At 47.4% G+C, this 19859-nt stretch overlaps 1 protein-coding gene across 9 annotated transcripts in view; it reads left to right on the top strand.

Annotated features, from left to right (window-relative positions):
* ACACA (acetyl-CoA carboxylase alpha) overlaps positions 1–12684 on the top strand; it is a 243255-nt gene extending 230571 nt beyond the window's left edge. For all 9 annotated transcript variants that reach the window (XM_047708298.1, XM_047708296.1, XM_047708299.1 and 6 more), the window contains 4 exons: positions 957–1111; positions 1817–1987; positions 8373–8509; positions 10343–12684. In XM_047708298.1, coding sequence (XP_047564254.1) covers positions 957–1111; positions 1817–1987; positions 8373–8509; positions 10343–10466 — 587 coding nt within the window. In that variant the 3' untranslated portion in view covers positions 10467–12684. The remainder of the gene's footprint in view (positions 1–956; positions 1112–1816; positions 1988–8372; positions 8510–10342) is intronic.
* Positions 12685–19859: the final 7175 nt, after the last annotated feature.

Below are 19859 nucleotides of genomic sequence, written 5' to 3'. Positions count from 1 at the left end.
TTGTGGTATTGATTACAAGTCCCATTCAGAGAGCAATTAGGAAGAAAAGCCTAACATGGCAGCACCTCTACTGGGAGACCACTGATTGAAGGCGGTGGGGGTGGAGGGCAGGCAGGCAGGGGTCCTCCTTGTTACAGGGAATTCCAGATTCCTTAGAGGAATCTGTTGAGTGAGGGTGCTATGTGCTTAGAAGCTCAGTGGTCCACATGGGATTTGCGGACCGGCTTTCTCTTCTCCCCTCTTCCTTCACTTTTAGCCTAAGAACTAGAATGTCTTTATCAGTTTGGTCAGGGGTTGGCTCTGGCAGTAGGAGCCCAGGTATTGACTAGGAAGCTGGCTAATCTAATCTGTTGAGCTGGCAGGAGACACACAGGTCTGGCTCTCATTAGACTATATGCTACTGATTTCAGGTGAAGAGTTTTCCAGCCTGAGATTAGAGATTGTGCAGTAACAGCAGCTTGCCACTTTAGGAGTCCTTGGGCGAGTAGACATGGGAGAAGGCGCTGCTGGTCTGGACCTGAGGGTGTAGGGACTGCTCCCCTCCCCTGTCCCACGTGCAGAATGGTCCGGCTGCGCGTATGCTGGTCAGTCAGGCCCAGGCATGGAGTCATGTGTGGGAAGGAGGGGCCTGGCCATCAGGCTGTGAGACAATGCAGGAGACACGGGCGTCCATGCAGTTGCTGGTGCCCGCTCAGAGAAGGACCTGGAGAGAAGGGACCTCTGTGGTTGCTTTTACAGTTGTGACCTCCACAGCAAAAGAGTCCATGTGGGTTCCCCGTGGCAAGATAAGGACCATTCTGGCATCTCACAGAGTTCTGTTACTCAGCAGAGCGGTGGTGAAGAGTGCGGAGAGCCAGGCCACAGAGGGAGGAGGGGTACTTCCGAGCTTCCTGTGACCACTGCAGAGAGACTCCGGGTCAGCACAGAGTGTGACGGGCAGGTTTGCTTAATTGCAGGCACCCCAGAGCTCAGCCCAGCGGAGCGGAAGGAGCTGGAGAACAAGCTGAAGGAGCGGGAGGAATTCCTAATTCCCATTTACCATCAGGTAGCCGTGCAGTTTGCTGACTTGCACGACACACCGGGCCGGATGCAGGAGAAGGGTGTTATTAACGTAAGTACGGTGGCTGCCACTTCTCCTGACATGTCAGAGCCCTGCGAGCGGCGGGCATGTGTCTCCTGCACACTGGCTCCCAAGCAGAAAGCTGTTAGGGGTGGGTTAAAACAGCTGGTGCAAATCAAACCATTTTCAGGTTTTTTTGGAGAGACTTCCCTTTTTTGTGTATCTGTTATCCCAAAACAATTTCTGATTTACATGACTCTGGACTCCTCAGAAGGCAAGTTCCATTTCACTGGTGGGAGACTGCGTCTCATGACCCACGTCTGGGAACAGCTGCTCTGGTGGTCGTCAGGCTGCGGACCCGGTGCCCGGGTTCCAGCAGCAGTCAAGTCACATTGGATCTGTGTGCAAGTTGTTGGAGCCATTCTGCTCCAGACCAGTTCCACACTGTCTCATCATCTGGAGAGTCACAGGTTCTCCCAGAACATCTCAGGCACACGTGGAGCTCACATTAGTGAGGCCCTTGGCTGTGTGCAGTGCTCTGGGTGGGGGATTGTAGCTCTGAGCTGGGGAGACAGTGGCAGGTGCTACAGTCCCCTCTGAGCTGGAGAAAGTGGCAAGTGCTACAGTCCTGGCCAGTGTCAAGCCTCTGAGGGCTTGCTAAAGAATAGGTTTTTGTGCCTGTGGAGCTCCCTCTGGAGTGGGCACTGAGCAGGGATTAGGGCTGAGGTGACTAAGCTTATTCTTATCTGAACATAGGATATCCTGGACTGGAAAACATCCCGTACCTTCTTCTACTGGCGACTGAGGCGTCTCCTGCTGGAGGACCTGGTCAAAAAGAAAATCCACAATGCCAACCCAGAGCTGACCGATGGCCAGATCCAGGCCATGTTACGGCGCTGGTTTGTGGAGGTGGAAGGAACTGTGAAGGTAGGTAGATGCCTTTGTGCTCTGCTCCTTACCCCAACCTGAGGATTCCTAGGCCTCTAAAGGCAGAAGTGGAAGGGAAGCCTATAGGCTTGAGCCCTGTTTCCTCCCCACACAGTGAGTGAGCTTGTCCCTGGTGCTCTGGCCCCAGGGCTGAGATGGGATGGGTCTGAGCCCAGGTTGACCAGATACCAGCATTTGCCCCTAGAGTTATAGGCTACACAACACAGTCCATGAGAGGATGGGAAGAAGGAGTTGGAACTTTTATTTCTCTGTTTACTTACACTAAGAAAAAGAAATGGACCTTTATTGGTAGTTAGTTTATGGGTTAAAAGTAAATCATACATGTCATATATTTATTTTATCAGAATATTGGTTCTGTGTGCTGAAACGGTCTTTTCCTGATGGCTGTTCTGATCAGAACATTGGGTGCCTCCTGGGTTAGCGCGCTGAGGGGGGGCGGGCCCTTCAGCCTCTTCCTGCAAAGCGTTGCTTGACGTCTCTGCTGACTGTCCTCAAAAAGGAACTCCTAAGATCTGCCGTCATTGTTAAAGCCAGTGAATCTGGGTGCTTCTAAGATTGACCTCTGTGTTAAGCCTCCCCACTTCTTTACGACTGAAAAGCTTCTTTAGATAAATATTTCAGATGTGCAGCGGGCGAGCGAAGCCTTTTGTGACACCTGGTTCAGGTTAAGGTCAGTCTGTGGCATAATTGAGTGAGACAATTTTGTCAGTGGCTACTGGCAGCTTCTAGTGGAAGTTGGCATTGAAAGTCACGCAAGTGTAAAATAAGAGGTTGTTCTCCAGTTAAGAGTGGCCGGCTAGGTAAATGGAGTGTGTGTGTGTGTGTGTGTGTGTGTGTGTGTGTGTGTGTGGCCAGGAGAGACCCACACCGCCTTCCTACCACATTAGTCAGTAATGGACGTGCACGGCCTCAGTAAGCACAAGGATGAGGAGAAGGAATAGCTTCTCTCCGAACATGAAGTGAGTGGCTCGGCCCTTCAGTGGTTCCTTAGCATCCCGGAGCCAGGGGACCTTGCGTCCGGAGAAGCGGGTCCTTGCCATCTTGTAGAGATGGAGAACAGTGGGCTATGTACGCACAGACTCCAGCTGGGAGTCAGTGCGGGAGACAGCCCCAGCCCCCGAGGGCGGGCAGAGGCTGCCTGAAGCCCTGGGAGCCAGCCCTACCCAGGCACTAAGGCTATCCCCTCCCTCCCATCCACAGAAGATCACATTCTCTTGAGCTCTTTAGTCCAGGAGGACAGCCGAGGAGAGAGGAAGGGCAGTGATGCTAGGATGTGGCTTTGAAACCTCCTTCCATATTCTGCAGGCTCAGCAGGACGAGTGGAGCGCGGGGTGGCTGATAAGATCTGTAGCGCCCTTGAGAGAAGAAAGTGTTGCACAGTTCACAAGCCGTCGGTGCGGCCTCTGCAGGGCCGGCACAGAGGCAGCTCCATACGGGGGACTGGCTGCAAACCTTAAAAATGTCACACACACACACACACACACCCGCATTGGTTCTTCAAACAGTGATAGATACTGTGCATGGGGTCTCAAGTGCAAACACCGGCAGAGTCTGGACCTTGACTTTATACCAGGAAGTGATCCTCTGATCCTCACCACAGTTACTAGCAGGGAAAGGTGTTTGGTGACAGGGTTCTATGAGCCATGCTGTGTGTTTTGTCCCAGAGAATTTGTGTTTTTGTTTTTCTTTTTAAAATCTTAATCCTGAAGAAAGACATTGAGAGACAGGAAATTTGAAGACACTGCGATGCTCTGTAACTTAGCAGGGCAAATCTTTCGTTTCCCATAGAGGAATCTGTTCCCAGGAGTCACAAGACTCTGTTGGAACCCACTGGGACAGTCCTGTTGTAGGAAATCGTAAGGTTTATGGTTCAGGGCTTCACTGCAGATGGAAGCAGAGCATCACTGCAGCTCGCCAGAAACGGTACCAAGAACTTGGGTTTAAGTCAGGTCATAGGAATGCGGTGTGCATCTGTTGTGTGGGTAGGTTCTCGGTCTCGATTCTCAGACCCACAGTCTGAGTATGTGGTATTTCAAAGACTGATTTTCCCACCAAGCCTCAGTAGTAACAACTGAGATGAGAACTCTGCATGGCGTGGGGCCTAGAGCAGAACGTGGTGTTCAGAATCTCACGAACATGGCACATCCCAGCCTGGCCGGCTTGGACATGGTATTTATTTAAGCCTCGTCCCTTCCTCTGTAAAATAGAGATAATGTTCCTTTCATGGGATTCAGTGAGTTTTAAATGACATGATAAAGAAGGCATGGAAGCTGATGCCTAGCACTCAGTAGACACTCAAATGATGCCCGTTTGCTCCTCTCAGCTCAGTTTACCCTCTGACATGTGCTGAGCTGAGCTAAGAGCTACAGATGTGTGACTTCATGATTGTGGCGGGAGCTGTGAGCACGGTCCATTCTCAGTATGTGTCCTCTGATGTGGCTCGCTCTGACTTGCCCACAGTCTGGTGTGCCAGCATGTTCTTACAATCCAGACCCTTCACAACCCCTTCACTCTTACTCTCTGGATTTCCAAATGAGATGGTTGGTGAGTGGAGGACCTTGTAAGGATGACAGGAAAAAGCACCATTGATAGGGTTGTTGGATTTCCCCGGTCCCCAAAACCCAGCCTCAAGCTACCCTGGACAAGTCTTATACACCAGACTTCTAATTTCAGGCCTGGGAAAGAGGAGGGAAGGCAGAACCTGGAAAACATTTTTTTGGCCCCAGGTGGGCTGAGACTGGAGCCAGCTGAGGAGATGGGGTCCGCAGGCCACCCCAGCCCACATGGCTGTTTGCTGTTTTACTCCAAAGCCTCAGAAAAAAAATCACATTGCTGGAGGGGTCTCTAGCTAGCCCCCAAGATGAGTTACAGGGCATGGTAATTGGGACTCACATCCATCAGACTGTGCCCTGGCCACTCTCTGGCCCTCCTGTACACTGAATAAGGAGGACTTAACAGCTATCCAATACTTTGAAAGGAAACTTTCTAAACAGGTCATTTAGATTTTGTGTGATAGACTAATTACTACATACAATTAGTGAAATGGCGTAGTGCCTGAGATACTTATCACTGATGCAGAGAAAGATAAAGCATCCACTGAACATGTATTGTAAGGCCAACATTGTGATGTTTAACTGTCAGTACTTTCTTGGTATTAGAATGTTCTGATTGGGAGGAGCGTGAGGCAGGTGACTTATGAGCCCAGGCCTGTCATGAGATTAGCAGCCCAGTATTTCACACTGGCTTTTAAAATCCACACTGGAACACTTGGAATAATCAGCCGTGATTTTATAATTTTAAGGAAGAAAATGATAATGGCTTTCTTTCGGGGAATAGGGTTGGCCCGTCCTCTGGATGGCTGGAATGATGAGTTTTACATCTCTGTTCTAGGAGGGCAGACAAGGACCCGTAGCCTCCCTAACTCCGTGGTTGAGAGCCTTGCTGTTCCCGGTGCACACGGTTAGGCCACGGCAGTACCTGAAACCCTCCCAGGCCCGTTAGGAAAACCCCGTGGCACCGTGGATGCTTCCATTCGTTTGTTCTCGCTCCAGGTGCTGTCAGCTAGGAGTTGTGACCCCTTCGCCTTGGTGTACTACACTGTGAGGGAAACTTTACTGAGGTTTGGCTCGGTGGCTGTCATCCAGTTGTCCTATTTTGAGCAAACAGCAGATCTTTCATACGTGGGGCCATGTTTTCAAAGAGGAGATTTTAGTGCAACAATTCCAAAACTTGGAATGTGTTTCCTTAATCCTGTCTAGGAACTTTTAAAATGTTTAATTTAAACACCTAGCATATTCTGTGGCTGCGGGAGGGGAAGGCAGAAGAGTTTTCTCTAGAGGGCAGCTGGCTTCCCGGCACAGTGTCTGAGCGCCGTTAGAAGCAGGCATCTCGTTAGCTAATACATTACACCAATCAAGGAGAGTTATCTTAAGCCACAATTAATCTGCTCCCTGGCATATGTTGATAGGAAAGCATCATGCTGTTTCTTAATTAAAAGCAAACGGATTAAAAATGATTAATAAGTGTATTAAATATTCTCCTAAACTAAAGGCTTTGGGATTCTTGGGTAAGTCTAGTTTTGTTTTGTTTTGTTTTCCCCATTCTGAAACCCAAGAAGCATTCACTATTTTTTCCAACCCCCAAAATCTGCATAAGTGAGGGCATGTGCGTAAGTCCTCAACCTGTGGAGAAGTCTAAATCACCGATGACAAAGTAGGAAGGGTCCGAGTTTGGTGGCAGCGGGTCAGAGGACCAGTGTGTCCAATCCATAGTGGGGTGCACATGTGCTGGGGTGCCAGAGAGAAGACCACCGCATTGTGGGGAAAACATCACCACCCCCCGACTTTGTCCGTAGAGATTGACATAGCACCTCTTTTCCTCCAGAACCAGACGCTTCCCTGCCCTTTGCCATGGGGACAGTGGCACAGTCCTGACTGGGGCTGGGGCTGACCCCCGCTTGGCCATCCCACCCTGATGAGAAGAGCCCATCTCCGTAGCCACTACTCCAAACAGAGCGGCCGTGTTGGGGGCCAGAAAGAGAACTGCATACCAGAACTAGGAAGGGCGAACTGCTGACCCTTAATCCTGGGCTCCTTAATCCTTCAACCGTGAAGGACTGCATAAGAATTTCTCGAACTGTGGAAGTCAATCACATGACGTAGTAAGCAAGGAGTCACAGCTAACTCCCCAGCTAAGTCAGAGATGAGCAAGTGAGAGTCTGCGAGAAAGCATTCTTTTTGAAGGCATGAAACAGAAAACCGCATCCGGCTGCCCTTGACGGGTGTGAAGAAGACAATGTCCACCCCCCTACCCCACCCTCACACCCCCACCCCACCCCCATGCCTCACGGATCCTGAAGTGACAGCCATGGCTCAGGCGCCTTGTTTGTGTACAGGTTTCCTGAGCCACAGCTCAAGCCTCAAAGCCTCTGAGAGTCCCTAATGCACCCACCTATTAAATTACAGCGCCCAGCTCATTGTCATTCTGACTTTGACTTCGTTAGTGATAACAGAGAAGGATAGCACACCTTTAAATGACGAGCTTTGTGTTTAATTACCCAAACAAAATGACATAAATATGAATGAGCCCTAATGGTGGTACTTGGTTTTCCGGAAACCATTAACAAAACGATTCCTAAATGATTTGTAAAGAAAATGAGAGGAGAAGAGAGCAAGGAGAAGGCTATTAGGTTTCTAACACACTCCTGAATTATTATGTAGTCAACTACCTAGGAAATACTCAGCTAAATGATCTCGAAAAAAAGGAGGCACAAGGTGGTTTGTTGAGACTTTCAGGGTTACAGATGCCTTGCCCCTTTGGAATATTCTCATAGAAAGTAAAATGGGGGGTCGGTTTCTGACCTCCTAGCTCTCCCCTAGCAGCAAGACCTCCCCCTCCATGCCTTGTTGACACTTCCCCAACCAGAAGACAACTCTGCCAACCTGGCAGGGCCTAGAGACTTACATTTTAAGAGCTCCTCAGAAAAGACACATTTCATTTTTTTTTTAAGTTTTTATTTATTGAGAGTGCATACACAAGTGGGGGGTCGTGCAGGAGTGAAAGAGAGACCCTCAAGCAGGTTCTGCGCCGAGCCTGGAGCTGGGTGCCAGGCTCGATCTCACGACCCTGAGATCATGACGTGAGCAGAAATCAAGTGTGGAGGGGTTCCCAGGTGGTTCAGTAGGTTAAGCCTCTGCCTTCAGCTCAGGTCCTGGGATTGAGCCCCACAGCAGGCTCCTGGCTCATCAGGAAGCCTGCTTCTCCCTTTCCCACTCCCCCTACTTGTGCTCTCTCTCTCACCATGTCTCTGTCAAATAAATAAATAAAATCTTAAGAAAAAAAAAAAGGAATCAAGAGTTGATGCTCAACCAACTGAGCCACCCGGGCACGCCTTAATTTTTCCTTTAAACACATGTTGATTTTAAACTCTATACCCACGTGGGTCTTGAACTCACAACCACAAGATCAAGAGTCACACGCTCTACTATCTGAGCCAGGCAGGCACCCCTCAATTAGTACTTCTCTAAATAATCTGGGCTTTTAACTGTTTCTCTCAAGTCCATCAGCTGATTACATTCTCTCAGCCTTTGTAGAATAGGTAGAGCCCTGGAATGATAGGACCTGAGTCAGACTATGAGCACGGATGCCTCCAGGGGCCCAAGAGGCATCTAGAACCAGAAGAAGGAAAGAGAATGAGGACAGCTCCTGTCCTGAGGCCTCTTTCCACTACAATGCCAGCTAGAGTGGAGAACCATGACCAACTATTTTACAGTGAGCAAGCTGTTGGAGTGAACTTTCCAGATCGTGAACAATCAGGGTGTCTGGCCTGGCCCCTGGTGTTTGACCAAGAGTCGTCTGTTTGCAGGCCTATGTGTGGGACAATAACAAGGATCTGGTGGAGTGGCTGGAGAAACAGCTGACTGAGGAAGACGGCGTTCGCTCAGTAATCGAGGAGAACATCAAATACATTAGCAGAGACTATGTCCTCAAGCAGATCCGCAGGTGAGACCCGCAGTGGGGGACTTCTGTAGGAGAAATTGGGCTCGCTTCCTTGGAAGGAGCAAAGATTTAAGAACAAAACATGAGATGGTACCTTACAATCTTTGTGGGTTTTTTCTGTTTGGGACCACTATAGTTGACCGTCCGATAAAAATAGAGCCTGAAACACCGTTCTTTGTCAGCTCCTGGTCTCTAGGGCACTTAGTAATCTCTGCTAGATGAAGGCTTAGTTCACTGTGCCCAGCTATTAGCTCCAAGTACAGATCTTCAGACTGGATGAAGGATTCTGTGAGAAAAGCTGATGCCATGGCAGCATCGTGGGAAACTACCTCCTCCCTTCCTGAGCCGAGAGTTTTCAGTATTCTCCTTCCAATGGGGGGTGGAGGCAGCTGGGGACATTTGTAAACAGTGCAGAAGACAAGTCTCTACCCTGATCGACCCATTATTTACAGTTTACCCCATTTGCTTTATCACTTGAGTGTGCTTGCTTTCCCACAGATCTATGCTCCCATATACCTGCTAAGGATAAGTCACATAGATCATGGCCATCATGGCCCTTTACCCCAAATATTAAAGTGTGTATTTGCAATATGGATATTCTCTTATATAACCACAGTAGGATCGATTTTAGTAAATTTAACATTCATAGAAGTTTTTGTTTTTGTTTTTCTGAGAGAGAGCAGAGGAGAGGTAGAGGAGGAGGAGAAGGAGAATCCCAGGCAGGATCCACACTCAGCACAGAACTCTGTGTGGGGCTCGCTCTCACGACCTGAGCCACTGAGCCACCCGGGTGCCCCAACATTGATAGAAGCTTATATCTAATACACCATTTTTCTTAAAGGCTGTATTCATTCATTTGAGAGAGAGAGAGCATGAGCAGGGGGAGAGGCAGAAGGATAACCAGACCCCCCGCTGAGCTGGGAGCCCGATGCGGGACTCAGTCCCAGGACCCTGAGATCATGACCTGAGCTGAAGGCAGGCACTTAATGACTGAGCCACCCAGGCACCCCTGAATCCACCATTTGTAAAACATTGCTCGTTTTGATTTTGTCTGATGTTTTCTCATGATTAGCTTCAGGTTATACGTTCTCCATGGAATAGTACATACGTGAAGTGGCCTTCACGGGGTACCACATGCAGAGACAGCCTGTCATCTGCCCTTCCTGATGTTAGAATCACCTGGTCAAGGCGTTACTCAGTTTCTCCACTGCATCATTACTGATTTCCCCCGTTGCGCCTAATAAGCAGTCAGTCTCTGGGGACACGCTTGAAGGCCATGCAGATCTCCTATTCCTCATCAGGATTTCCACCCAGATCTAGCATCCAAGGAGGGCTCTTGTCTGATCCGGTCTTTACAGCGAGGTTGCAGAAGGATAACTTTCCAACTCTGTGTCCTCCCCAGTCCTCACTCCAGCTCTCCTGTAAGCAAAAAGTCTTCTGTCTTTCTCCATTCATGTAGGTATTCATTAATCTACACCAATAATGAATTTCTATTTTTTTAATAATTTGCAATTCATTATTACACTCTCTTTGGTGCCCAAAATGTCCCAGATTTAGCCAGTGGAAGCACCTTTGTGCTGGTTCCAATTTCTTTGTGACATGCCCCCATTGCTTTTGTTGTTGTTTTGTTTTTAAGTAATTCCTTACTTTCTGACGTAGCAAAACGTGTCAGGTCCATCTCGTACTTGCGTTGCTGCTGGGGACTTTTTTCACATAGGAAGACAAATCAGGTGTGGTGGGAGCCGAAATGTTAGCATGTAGTCAGACAGTTCATAAGCTCCCCTCATCTGGACACTGCTGGCTCTCTTCTTCACCATCCCCTCTCTTCCTCTCCAGCTTGGTGCAGGCCAATCCCGAGGTTGCCATGGACTCCATCGTCCACATGACTCAGCACATCTCACCCACACAGCGAGCAGAAATCGTGCGGATCCTCTCCACGATGGACTCCCCTTCAACGTAGAAAGAGCCTCCTGCCCATCCCCGCCCTGCCTCTGGAGAAAAGGGCTAGAGCTGCCTCTTCCAGCTGAAACCACTCTAATGAGAAGGCAAAGGAGACCCAGCACTGGAATCCAAGTGGCATTTTGCTTCCCCTTGAACGTTTTCAGGTTATGCATGACATACTGGGATATAGGGTCACAAAGCCCCCAGCGGTCACACCCATCCCATTCAGTATTTATTACCTTGTCTGTGACTACAGCCCTCTGTCCCTGCCAGAACCTGCGAAGACAATGAAGGGTACAAGCCTGTACCATGAGGTCTCACTACACAAAAGGAGGACTGCTGCTCCTGGCCTGACAGCTCCTGGGCCCCAGCCCGGGGAAGTGGGAGTTGTAGTCAGGCAGTCAGCAGCCCTCCCTCACCCCTGGCCCCATGAGCCTGCAGCCACAGGCAGCAGAGGAGGGCTGGGCCCAGGAGGAAGCCTCAAGTCCCATCTTTTTTTTACCTTCACGTTCAGCCTGGTACGCACTAGGAGAGGAATAGTTCCCGGTTTAATCATACCAAGGTACCTGTTTCTTCTTCATGGAGTGTGAAATCTGCAAGGTCCTTGGGACCTCAAAGATGAGGGCAAAACCCTGATCCAGGAGGAAGACCGAGTCACTGTTGTTGATTTAGGGGCCTCAACTGTGGGTTTGATTCTCGGAACAAACGGAAAGATGGTTGACTGACCACTACCTTGCGTGTCCCCGCGAACCCAGCTGTTGCACCCACTGGGAGCCTCGTGGGAGGTCCAGCAGACTAAGCGGGGCCAAAGCAGAGCCTGGGGGATGGCCCTCTCCATTGCTGATAAGTAGTTATTCATGCCACGGGGGTGTGGGCCGGATAGTCTTTTTTAGGACTTGGAAGGTTATTATAACTTAACTATGAAACCTGGAGCTTTGATCATCACAAAAGGTTACTAGTGCCTACAGAGTCACTCAGCTCTATATCCAGGGCATCTCTCCCAGCAGCGGACGTCCCTCTTCCCTCTGGGTCTCGTCTCTTCCTGGGGTGTCCGCAAGCAGCAGGCACAGCTGGTCTCCCCACAGCTGCTGAAAGGGACCCTGGTGACATCCCTGCTCTTAGCACCAGGGACTGGCCTTCCCCGGTGTGAGCAGGCTTCCAGGGAACAGAGAACCCACATGACCTTAAGATCATCTACAACTCCGTCGTGGTGCTGCTGTCTTCCGGGCTCACTGGGCCCTTCCTGGCCAGCGGCAGGGGCCTCTGCACCAGTGGTAGAGAGAGTTTATTTTCAACAGCCCGTTTACCGGAGGAGGAAAGAGTTTATGGGTTTCCCCGTTGGTGTCCCTAAAGCCAGAGTGGCAGGTGATCAGGGCTGGTGTAGCCTTCAGTTCTCACGGTGCAGCTAATTGCACATGTCCCTGACGACCAAGGAGGGAATGAGTCACTAGGACATTTTAGTGCGGTGGTACGAATACTTTTGTACACGCTACAGTTTTGAGCCTTAACGCTAGAGTCTGCGCACAATGAGCCCCGCCCCCCTTCCTTGGGAAGCGCTTGTGCAGGTGGCCCCCGGAGCGGGCTGCGTCACTGGCGGCCCACTGGTGCACAGAGCCTCGGTCAGGGGGCCCTGGTGCAAGGTGCCAGCGTTCAGCACCACCAGAGCGGGCAGGAAGAGGTGGGAACCACGTTCAGTCCCGAAAGAGGCATCCACTCCTGCTGGTATCACCTTAAGTAAAAACTGGATTGGCCTTTGATTTTTTTCCATAATTAGTAAAATTCCACAAACCCCTCTGTTTGCCCTGGTGTTTCTCCAGAGGCAGGTGGGTCACACTCGGTTTACCTCTCCCTCTTGACCAGATGATGACGCAGTGAGTGAATATGGTTCCTCTCTCGAAGCCTGCACGGCCTACTCCCCCGTCCCCAGAGCGCCTCCCTGTGGGTCTTCCCCTGGACAGGGCTTTGTCATACAGAGCAGCCGGGAAGAGCCACAGACCGTGAGCCATGGGAGAGCCCCCAGCCCATTCCGTGCACAAGGTTACTGAGCTCGGAGGAGTAGAAATGATGTACTGACCAAGACTTGCTCGAGCTGAGATTGCCATAGTCCCTTCGTTCACAAAGCAGCCTTCACTGGTCTCATTGAGACTCGACGGACACATACCCTGATGAACAAGGAGCATCAGTCAAATGTATTCTTTTCACATTTTGTTGAAATAAACGTCCACATTTGTAGAAGAGTCACTGTTTGTCATTTCAGTCCATGCCCAGCTACCTCATCCGTGTTCCACTGAGCAGGGGAGCTTTCAGCAGGGGTAGGGGGAGCGCCTGCCCTGCTGCTGCCAGTGGAGCCCTTCCGGGGACAGGATGGCACGCATGCAGCGCTCCTGCAAAGTGATGTTCAGAGACTTGGGGGCTTTTCAGATCACAACCCCTGGATGGCCTGGGCAGTTTCTGGGATGTTCTTAGAAGGAACCTCTTGGTTTGCATGATTTTGTGGGGTTTTCTGGGCCAGCTGAATAGTGAACCATTTTCAGAGCTCACCTCAAGCCAGTTTTATGGGAAGGTTATGGATTCTCTTACTAATTTAGCTGCTTAATGGATTTTGAATGCTAACTTTGGGCACAAAAAGGCACTAAGGGCAGGGATCTCTTACTTGTGTGCCTTCAACCCTCTGCCTCAGTTTCTGTCTGTAAATCCATGTGGTTGAAGCAAAGAACAAAACACCAATCCCCCAACATTTGCAAAGAAAGGCAGGAGCCACAAGACAGTGGGGAAGGGAGGCATTGACCTTTGCTGAGTATTAAGCTTGGACTGATCTGTCAGTCTCCTGGAGATGTTTAGCAAAGGGTCTTTTTTCCTAAAATGTTTTATTTTAAATATATTTTACATATATTTATTTTATATGTATATATATGTTGTAAATATACATCCATTTGAATCACCCTAAGGTGAATGTTCTTAGAGTAATAAGAAGGGATACCCGAGGGAAAATTACTCTTTGCCGCCAGATGTCATATTCCATGGTCAGGGAGTCCCAGTAGGCATAGAAGCCGTGGGCCGCCTTCCCTCCTCCCTAAGCAGGCAGAGGAGAACCAGATCCCAGGATGTGAACTTGAAGTGTCCCTGCTCTCAGCCCACACCCGTTGGTGGTTCTGGGGAAGGTCAGCAAGACAAAATGGGGAAAGATTCTGCTCCTGCCTCCGGGGACTTTCCTGACACATAACAGTGCTTTCTTCTGTTGGGGAGTGATACTTCCTTCTTTTCAACGAAAGAAAATTTAACACCACCACTGGTATTACCAGGATAATAAGTAAAGTTAGAACAGCAGGGATTCCGTGATCAACCGACAAACACAGACACGGTGATGAATACAAGTGCCTAATTACCATCAGAGGGAGGACGCGTTCTGTGCTCCCTCCAATGTGCAAGGCTTGGTGAGAGGCCTAGAGAAGAACTGACCTGGGAGGCGAATTCAAATGCTGGCTCCTTGGCTGGCTCCTCCCAGGCCAAAACCTGAGCCCACCTGATCCATACAGTGAGGCAGAAAGCGCTAAGGGCCACATGAATGGTACAGACAGTTAAGAGCTGAAGCCTCCTGGCAGAGAATGGTTTCCAGATGGAAAAGGAAGGCAAGGCCAAGGAAGAAGACATGTCCTGGAGAGAGCCTTTGGTTGATTTGGGAGCATGGAAAGACTGGGTACAAAAATTTAGAAAGCAGCCCAATGGAATGAAAAGACCACCGCCATGTGTGCTGAGAAATCTAGCTTCAAGTGCGGCTCCATGTGTGTGGTCAGTGAGCTGGGGTCACCTAGGATAGTCAGCCAGGCCACCCCAGGAGGCATAGAGATAATAAGCAACTGTCAGCTGTTTTCAATACTTCAGATTCCTGGTATGCCTCAGGCAGGCAGCTAAGTCTCACCATGCCATTGTCTTTCTGATGATAGTTTTGTCAACCCAGCTAGTACTGGCTACTGCCTGCTTGCCAGAAGTTCCAAGAGACAGTTAATGATAAAAAATAATGGGGGGGCACCTGGGTGGCTCAGTGGGTTGAGCCGCTGCCTTCGGCTCAGGTCATGATCTCGGGGTCCTGGGATCGAGTCCCACATCGGGCTCTCTGCTCAGCAGGGAGCCTGCTTCCCTTCCTCTCTCTCTGCCTGCCTCTCTGCCTACTTGTGATCTCTGTCTGTCAAATAAATAAATAAAATCTTTAAAAAAAAAAATAATGGGAACAGGACATCTTCATAAATGCAGCAGGCAAAATCTTCAAAAACAAGATTCCCTGAAGTGAGGGCAGGGGAGGGAGGCACAAAGAGGATGGGGTGGGAGAGGATAATGGTGTCTCAGCTCTGAGAGGACCTGGAACCACCCAGTGGGCTCTACCCATTTGGGACCATAAGGAGAGGAAATAGACTGGAGCTCAGAGATGGCAGAATGTTGGGTCTAATCCCAAACATGCTTACCTACGACTGGTCTGGAGTGAGCAGGAAGGATTGGGGTGAGAAGGGACAAAGGACGACAGACATCCAGGCCCTGACTTGGGAAAAAGCTAACAATACTCTTGTCCATGCTAACAGAGGTGGGTATCTTCAGAGCCACTTAAAAGAGCACTTAAAAGACTTCGGAATAAGCCTGAGCCGGGTTCAAATATCTGGTCTCTCATTCCTGTTCTCTGGAAAAGTTCCTGCCTCCTTAATCTGTGAAAAATGGATAATAACAAAGAGCTCAAAGGGTTTTTTTTTTTTTTTAAAGATTTTATTTATTCATTTGACAGAGATCACAAGTAGGCAGAGAGGCAGGCAGAGAGAGAGGAAGAAGCAGGCTCCCCACTGAGCAGAGAGCCCGATGCGGGGCTCGATCCCAGGACCCTGAGATCATGACCTGAGCCGAAGGCAGCGGCTTAACCCGCTGAGCCACCCAGGCGCCCCTCAAAGGGGTTTTTGAAAAATTACCTTAACACAAATCAAGAGATGGACATTAGTAGCAAATTCTCGATATATGTTAGGGTTCTCCATGTTCTAACCCTCCCTCATGCCCATAAGATACAGGATCGGTCATCACTCTAGAGTATCTTCCTCATAAAGCTTTCAAGGAACCATCCCCCTTACCTGAGCAGAAATCTAGGGATTGTCTCCAGACACCAGTTACATGGACACAATGCAAAAGTGTCACTGAGGACTGCTCTGGTATGAATGTCCCCCAAATTGGATGTGTTGAAATCCTAGCCCCCGCCAGTGATCTATATTAGAAGTCAGGGCTTTTGGGTGGTGAGTAAGTCATACAGTTGAAGCCTTCATGAATAGGATTTTGCCTTCTAAAAGGATCCAGACAGATCCCTTCCCTTTTTCATCATGTGAGGAGACAACATGAAGTCAGGGACCCCAGGAGAGAGCCCCCACCTGACCATGCTGGCATTCTAGTCTCAGACTTCCATTCTGTTGTGGCAGTCCAAATGGACAGAGACAAAATAAAAAACAAAACAAAACCACCACAACAGTGCTGCTGTTAACAAACCTAAACTTGTGGAAGCAACTGGATATGGAGGGAATGTACCGCAACATAATAAAGGACATAGGTGACAAGCCCGCAGCTAACACCAAACTCAACAATGTAAAGCTGAAAGCTTTTTTCCTAAGATCGAAGATTAAGGATGAGGATGTCCCTTCTTGGCACTTCTGTTCAACATAGTACTGGAAGTCCTAGCCAGAGCAATGAGGCAAGAAAGGAAATGCATCTAAATTGGAAAGGAAGAAGTAAATGGGGAAAGAAAGAGTAAAATTCCATTTGCAGATGACATAATACACACACACACACACACACACACACACACATATATATATATATGAGCACACCCATATATAAAGAATGCTAAAGACTCAACCAAAAAATTGTTAGAATAATGAGTTCAGGGGCGCTTGGGTGGCTCAGTGGGTTAAAGCCTCTGCCTTCAGTTCAGGTCATGATCCCAGGGTCCTGGGATTGAGCCCCACATCGGGCGCTCTGCTCAGCAGAGAGCCTGCTTCCCCTTCTCTCTCTGGCTGCCTCTCTGCCTACTTGTGATCTCTGTCAAATAAATAAATAAAAATCTTTAAAAAAAAAAAAAAAAAAAGATGGGACACCTGGGTGGCTCAGTTGGTTAAGCGGCTGCTTTCGGCTCAGGTCATGATCCCAGGGTCCTGGGATCGAGTCCCACATCGGGCTCCTTGCTCAGCAGGGAGCCTGCTTCTCCCTCTGCCTCTGCCTGCCTCTGCCACTCTATCTGCCTGTGCTCACTCTCACTCTCTCTGACAAATAAATAAAATCTTAAAAAAAAATAGTTCAATAAAGTTTAGGATATAAAATTAACATACAAAAATCAGTTGCATTTCTATACACTAATAAACTATTAGAAGAATAAAATCCCATTTGTGAGTGAATAAAAAAAAATACCTAGGAATAAATTTTACTGGAGGAGTAAACACTTTCTTTCAGTGTATGAAAGACACATACACTGAAAACTATAAGACACCGATGAAAGAAATTGAAGACACAAATAAATGGAAAGATAATCCATGTTCATTGACTGGAAGAAGTAGTATTGTTAAAATATCCATACTACCCAAAGCAATCTACAGATTCAGGGCAGTCCCTATCAAAATAGTTTACCAAAATGGTATTTCTCAGAGAAATGGAATAATTCTAAAATGTGCATGGAACCACAATAGACCCCAAATAGCCAAAGTAAAATATTGAAAAAGAAGAATGAAGCTAGAGGCATCATACTGCCCAATTTCCAACTTTATTACAAAGTTGCAATCATCAAAACATTATGGCATTGTCATAAAAACGGATACGTCGATCAATAAACAGAACAGAGAGCCCAGAAACAACCCCAGGCATATAAGATCAATTAGTTTACAACAAAGGAGCCCAGAATTTAGAGGGGGGAAATGATAGTCTCTTCAATAAATGGTGTTGGGAAAACTATATAGCCACATGCAAAAAAATTAAAACAGACCCCTATACCATACAAAAAGAAAAATCAACGCAAAATGGGTTAGAAAGTTGAGTGTAAAGCCTGAAACCATAAACTCCTAGAAGAAAACATAGGTGCTAAGCTCCTTGATATCAGTCCTGACAATGATTTTTTGAATTTTACACCAAAAGCAAAGGCAACAAAAGCAAAAATAAACAAGTGGGACTACATCAAATTAACATGCTTCTGCACAGCAAAGGAAACCATCAACAGAATGAATGAAAGGGCAACCTATGGGGGAAAGAAAATATTTGCAAATCATCCCTCTGATAAAGGGTTAATATCCTCAATATATAAAGAACACATAACCACTCAGTAGCAAGGTAAACAATCTGATTAAATAAAGAGGGACCAAATAGACATTTTTCCAACGACGACCAACAAATGGTCAACAAATACCTGAAAGTGGGTTTATCTTTCATCATCAGGGAGATACAAATCAGAATCACGGTGAGATATCACCTCACACTGGTCCAAATGTCTAAAATCCAAAACAAGAAATAAGTGTTGAGGAGAATGTGGGGGGAAAAAGGAACACTGTGCACTGTTGGTGAGAATATAAATTGGTGCAGCACTATGGAATACTGTATGCAGTTTCCTTAAAGGTTTAAAAATAGAACTACTATGTGATCCACTAATCCCACTTCTAGGTATATAGCCAAAGGAAATGAAAACAATGTTGATGAGATATCTGTACTCCCTCATTTATTACAGAATTATTCACAATAGCCACCATACGGAAACAAGCTGAGTGTCCATCAGCAGATGAACAGATAATGAAGATGAGAGATACACACATATACAATGGAATATTATTCAGTCATGACAAAGGAGGGAATCCTGCCATTTGTGACAACACAGATGGACTTTAAGGACATTATTGCTATGTGAAATAAGCCAAAGAGACAAATAAGCCAGAGACACAAATACTGTGTAGTATCCCTTGTATGTGGAATCTAAGAAAAAAAAACAAAAACAAAAAACAAACAAACAAACCAAAAAAACCCTCAAACTCATACAAAGAGGGGAAAAAAGTGATTGCCAGGGGCTTGGTGGGAGTGGCAGGAAAGGGAGAGGTTGGAAAAGGAGTACAAACTTACAGCGATAAAATGAATAAGGTCTGAAGATCTAGAGTATAACATGGTGACTACAGTTGGTAACCCTGTATTGCATAATGGAAATGTGTTAAGATGGTAGAAATCGTGTATACACACACACACACAGAATAGTGAGGTGATGGATGTGTTAATTGACTAAACAGAAGGAATCCTTTCACAATGTGTGTAGCAAATCACAATATACACTTTAAATGTTTTACAATTTTTCATGTCAATATGCCTCAATAAAGCCAATTTAAAAAAAAAAAATGATACCAAGAGTGAGGTGCTATAACAAATCTAAAAATGTAGAAGTAGCTTTGAAAGAGTTTGGAAGTTTGGAGGAAAAGCCTACATTGCCCTGAACAGACCTTTAAATGTGTTTTGGGTGAGGGCTCAGAGGAGGAAGAGAACTAGAGAAAAAGCATCTATCTTCTTAGAGAATCGTAAGCGATAGCAAACTGAATGTTGATAGAAATACAGATGCTAAAAGTCATTCTGATGAAGAGTCTAACACAAATGAGGAATGTGTTATTGGAAACTTGAGGAAGGGTGATCCTTGTTAAAAAGTGGCAAAGAACTTGGTTGAACTGGATTCATGTTCTTGTGTTTTGTGGAAGGTAGAACTTTCGAGCAATAAAATTGAATATTTGGTTGAAGCTGTTTCTAAGCCAAACTTTGGCTGACCATCAGGTGACTGGCTGACCATTAGTCACAAGGGTGATACCTATGAAGCTAGACTTAAAAATAAGAATGAGTGGGGCACCTGGTTGGCTCAGTCAGAGGCGCATGCAACTTGATCTTGGGCTATGCGTTCAAGCCTCACATTGAGTAAAAAAATTACTTTTATTTATTTTTATTTTTTAATTTGAGATTTTATTTATTTATTTGACAAAGAGAGAAAGATCACAAGTAGGCAGAGAGGCAGGCAGAGAGAGAGGGGGAAGTAGACTCCCTGCTGAGCAGAGAGCCCGACACGGGGCTTGATCCCAGGACCCGGAGTTCATGACCTGAGCCGAAGGTAGAGGCTAACCCACTGAGCCACCCAGGTGCCCCTAAAAATTACTTTTAAAATAAATTTTAAAAAATAAAAAGAATTTTAAAAAATTTTTTAAGTTTTTTTTTTTTTAATTTATTGTGGGAGGGACAAAGCACAAGCAGGGGGAAGGGCAGAGGGAGAAGGACAAGCAGACTCCCCACTGAGTGGGGAGCTCAATGTGGGGCTTGATCCCAGGACTCTAAGATCATGAGTCAGATGCTCAAGTGGGTCACCTAGGTGCCTCAAAACAAGAATTTTTATATT

The sequence above is a fragment of the Lutra lutra genome, chromosome 16 (assembly GCF_902655055.1).
Source record: "Lutra lutra chromosome 16, mLutLut1.2, whole genome shotgun sequence".
Lineage (NCBI taxonomy): Eukaryota > Metazoa > Chordata > Mammalia > Carnivora > Mustelidae > Lutra > Lutra lutra.
The sequence above is the reverse complement of the archived record's forward strand: the minus strand, read 5'-3'. Positions and strand labels throughout refer to the sequence as shown.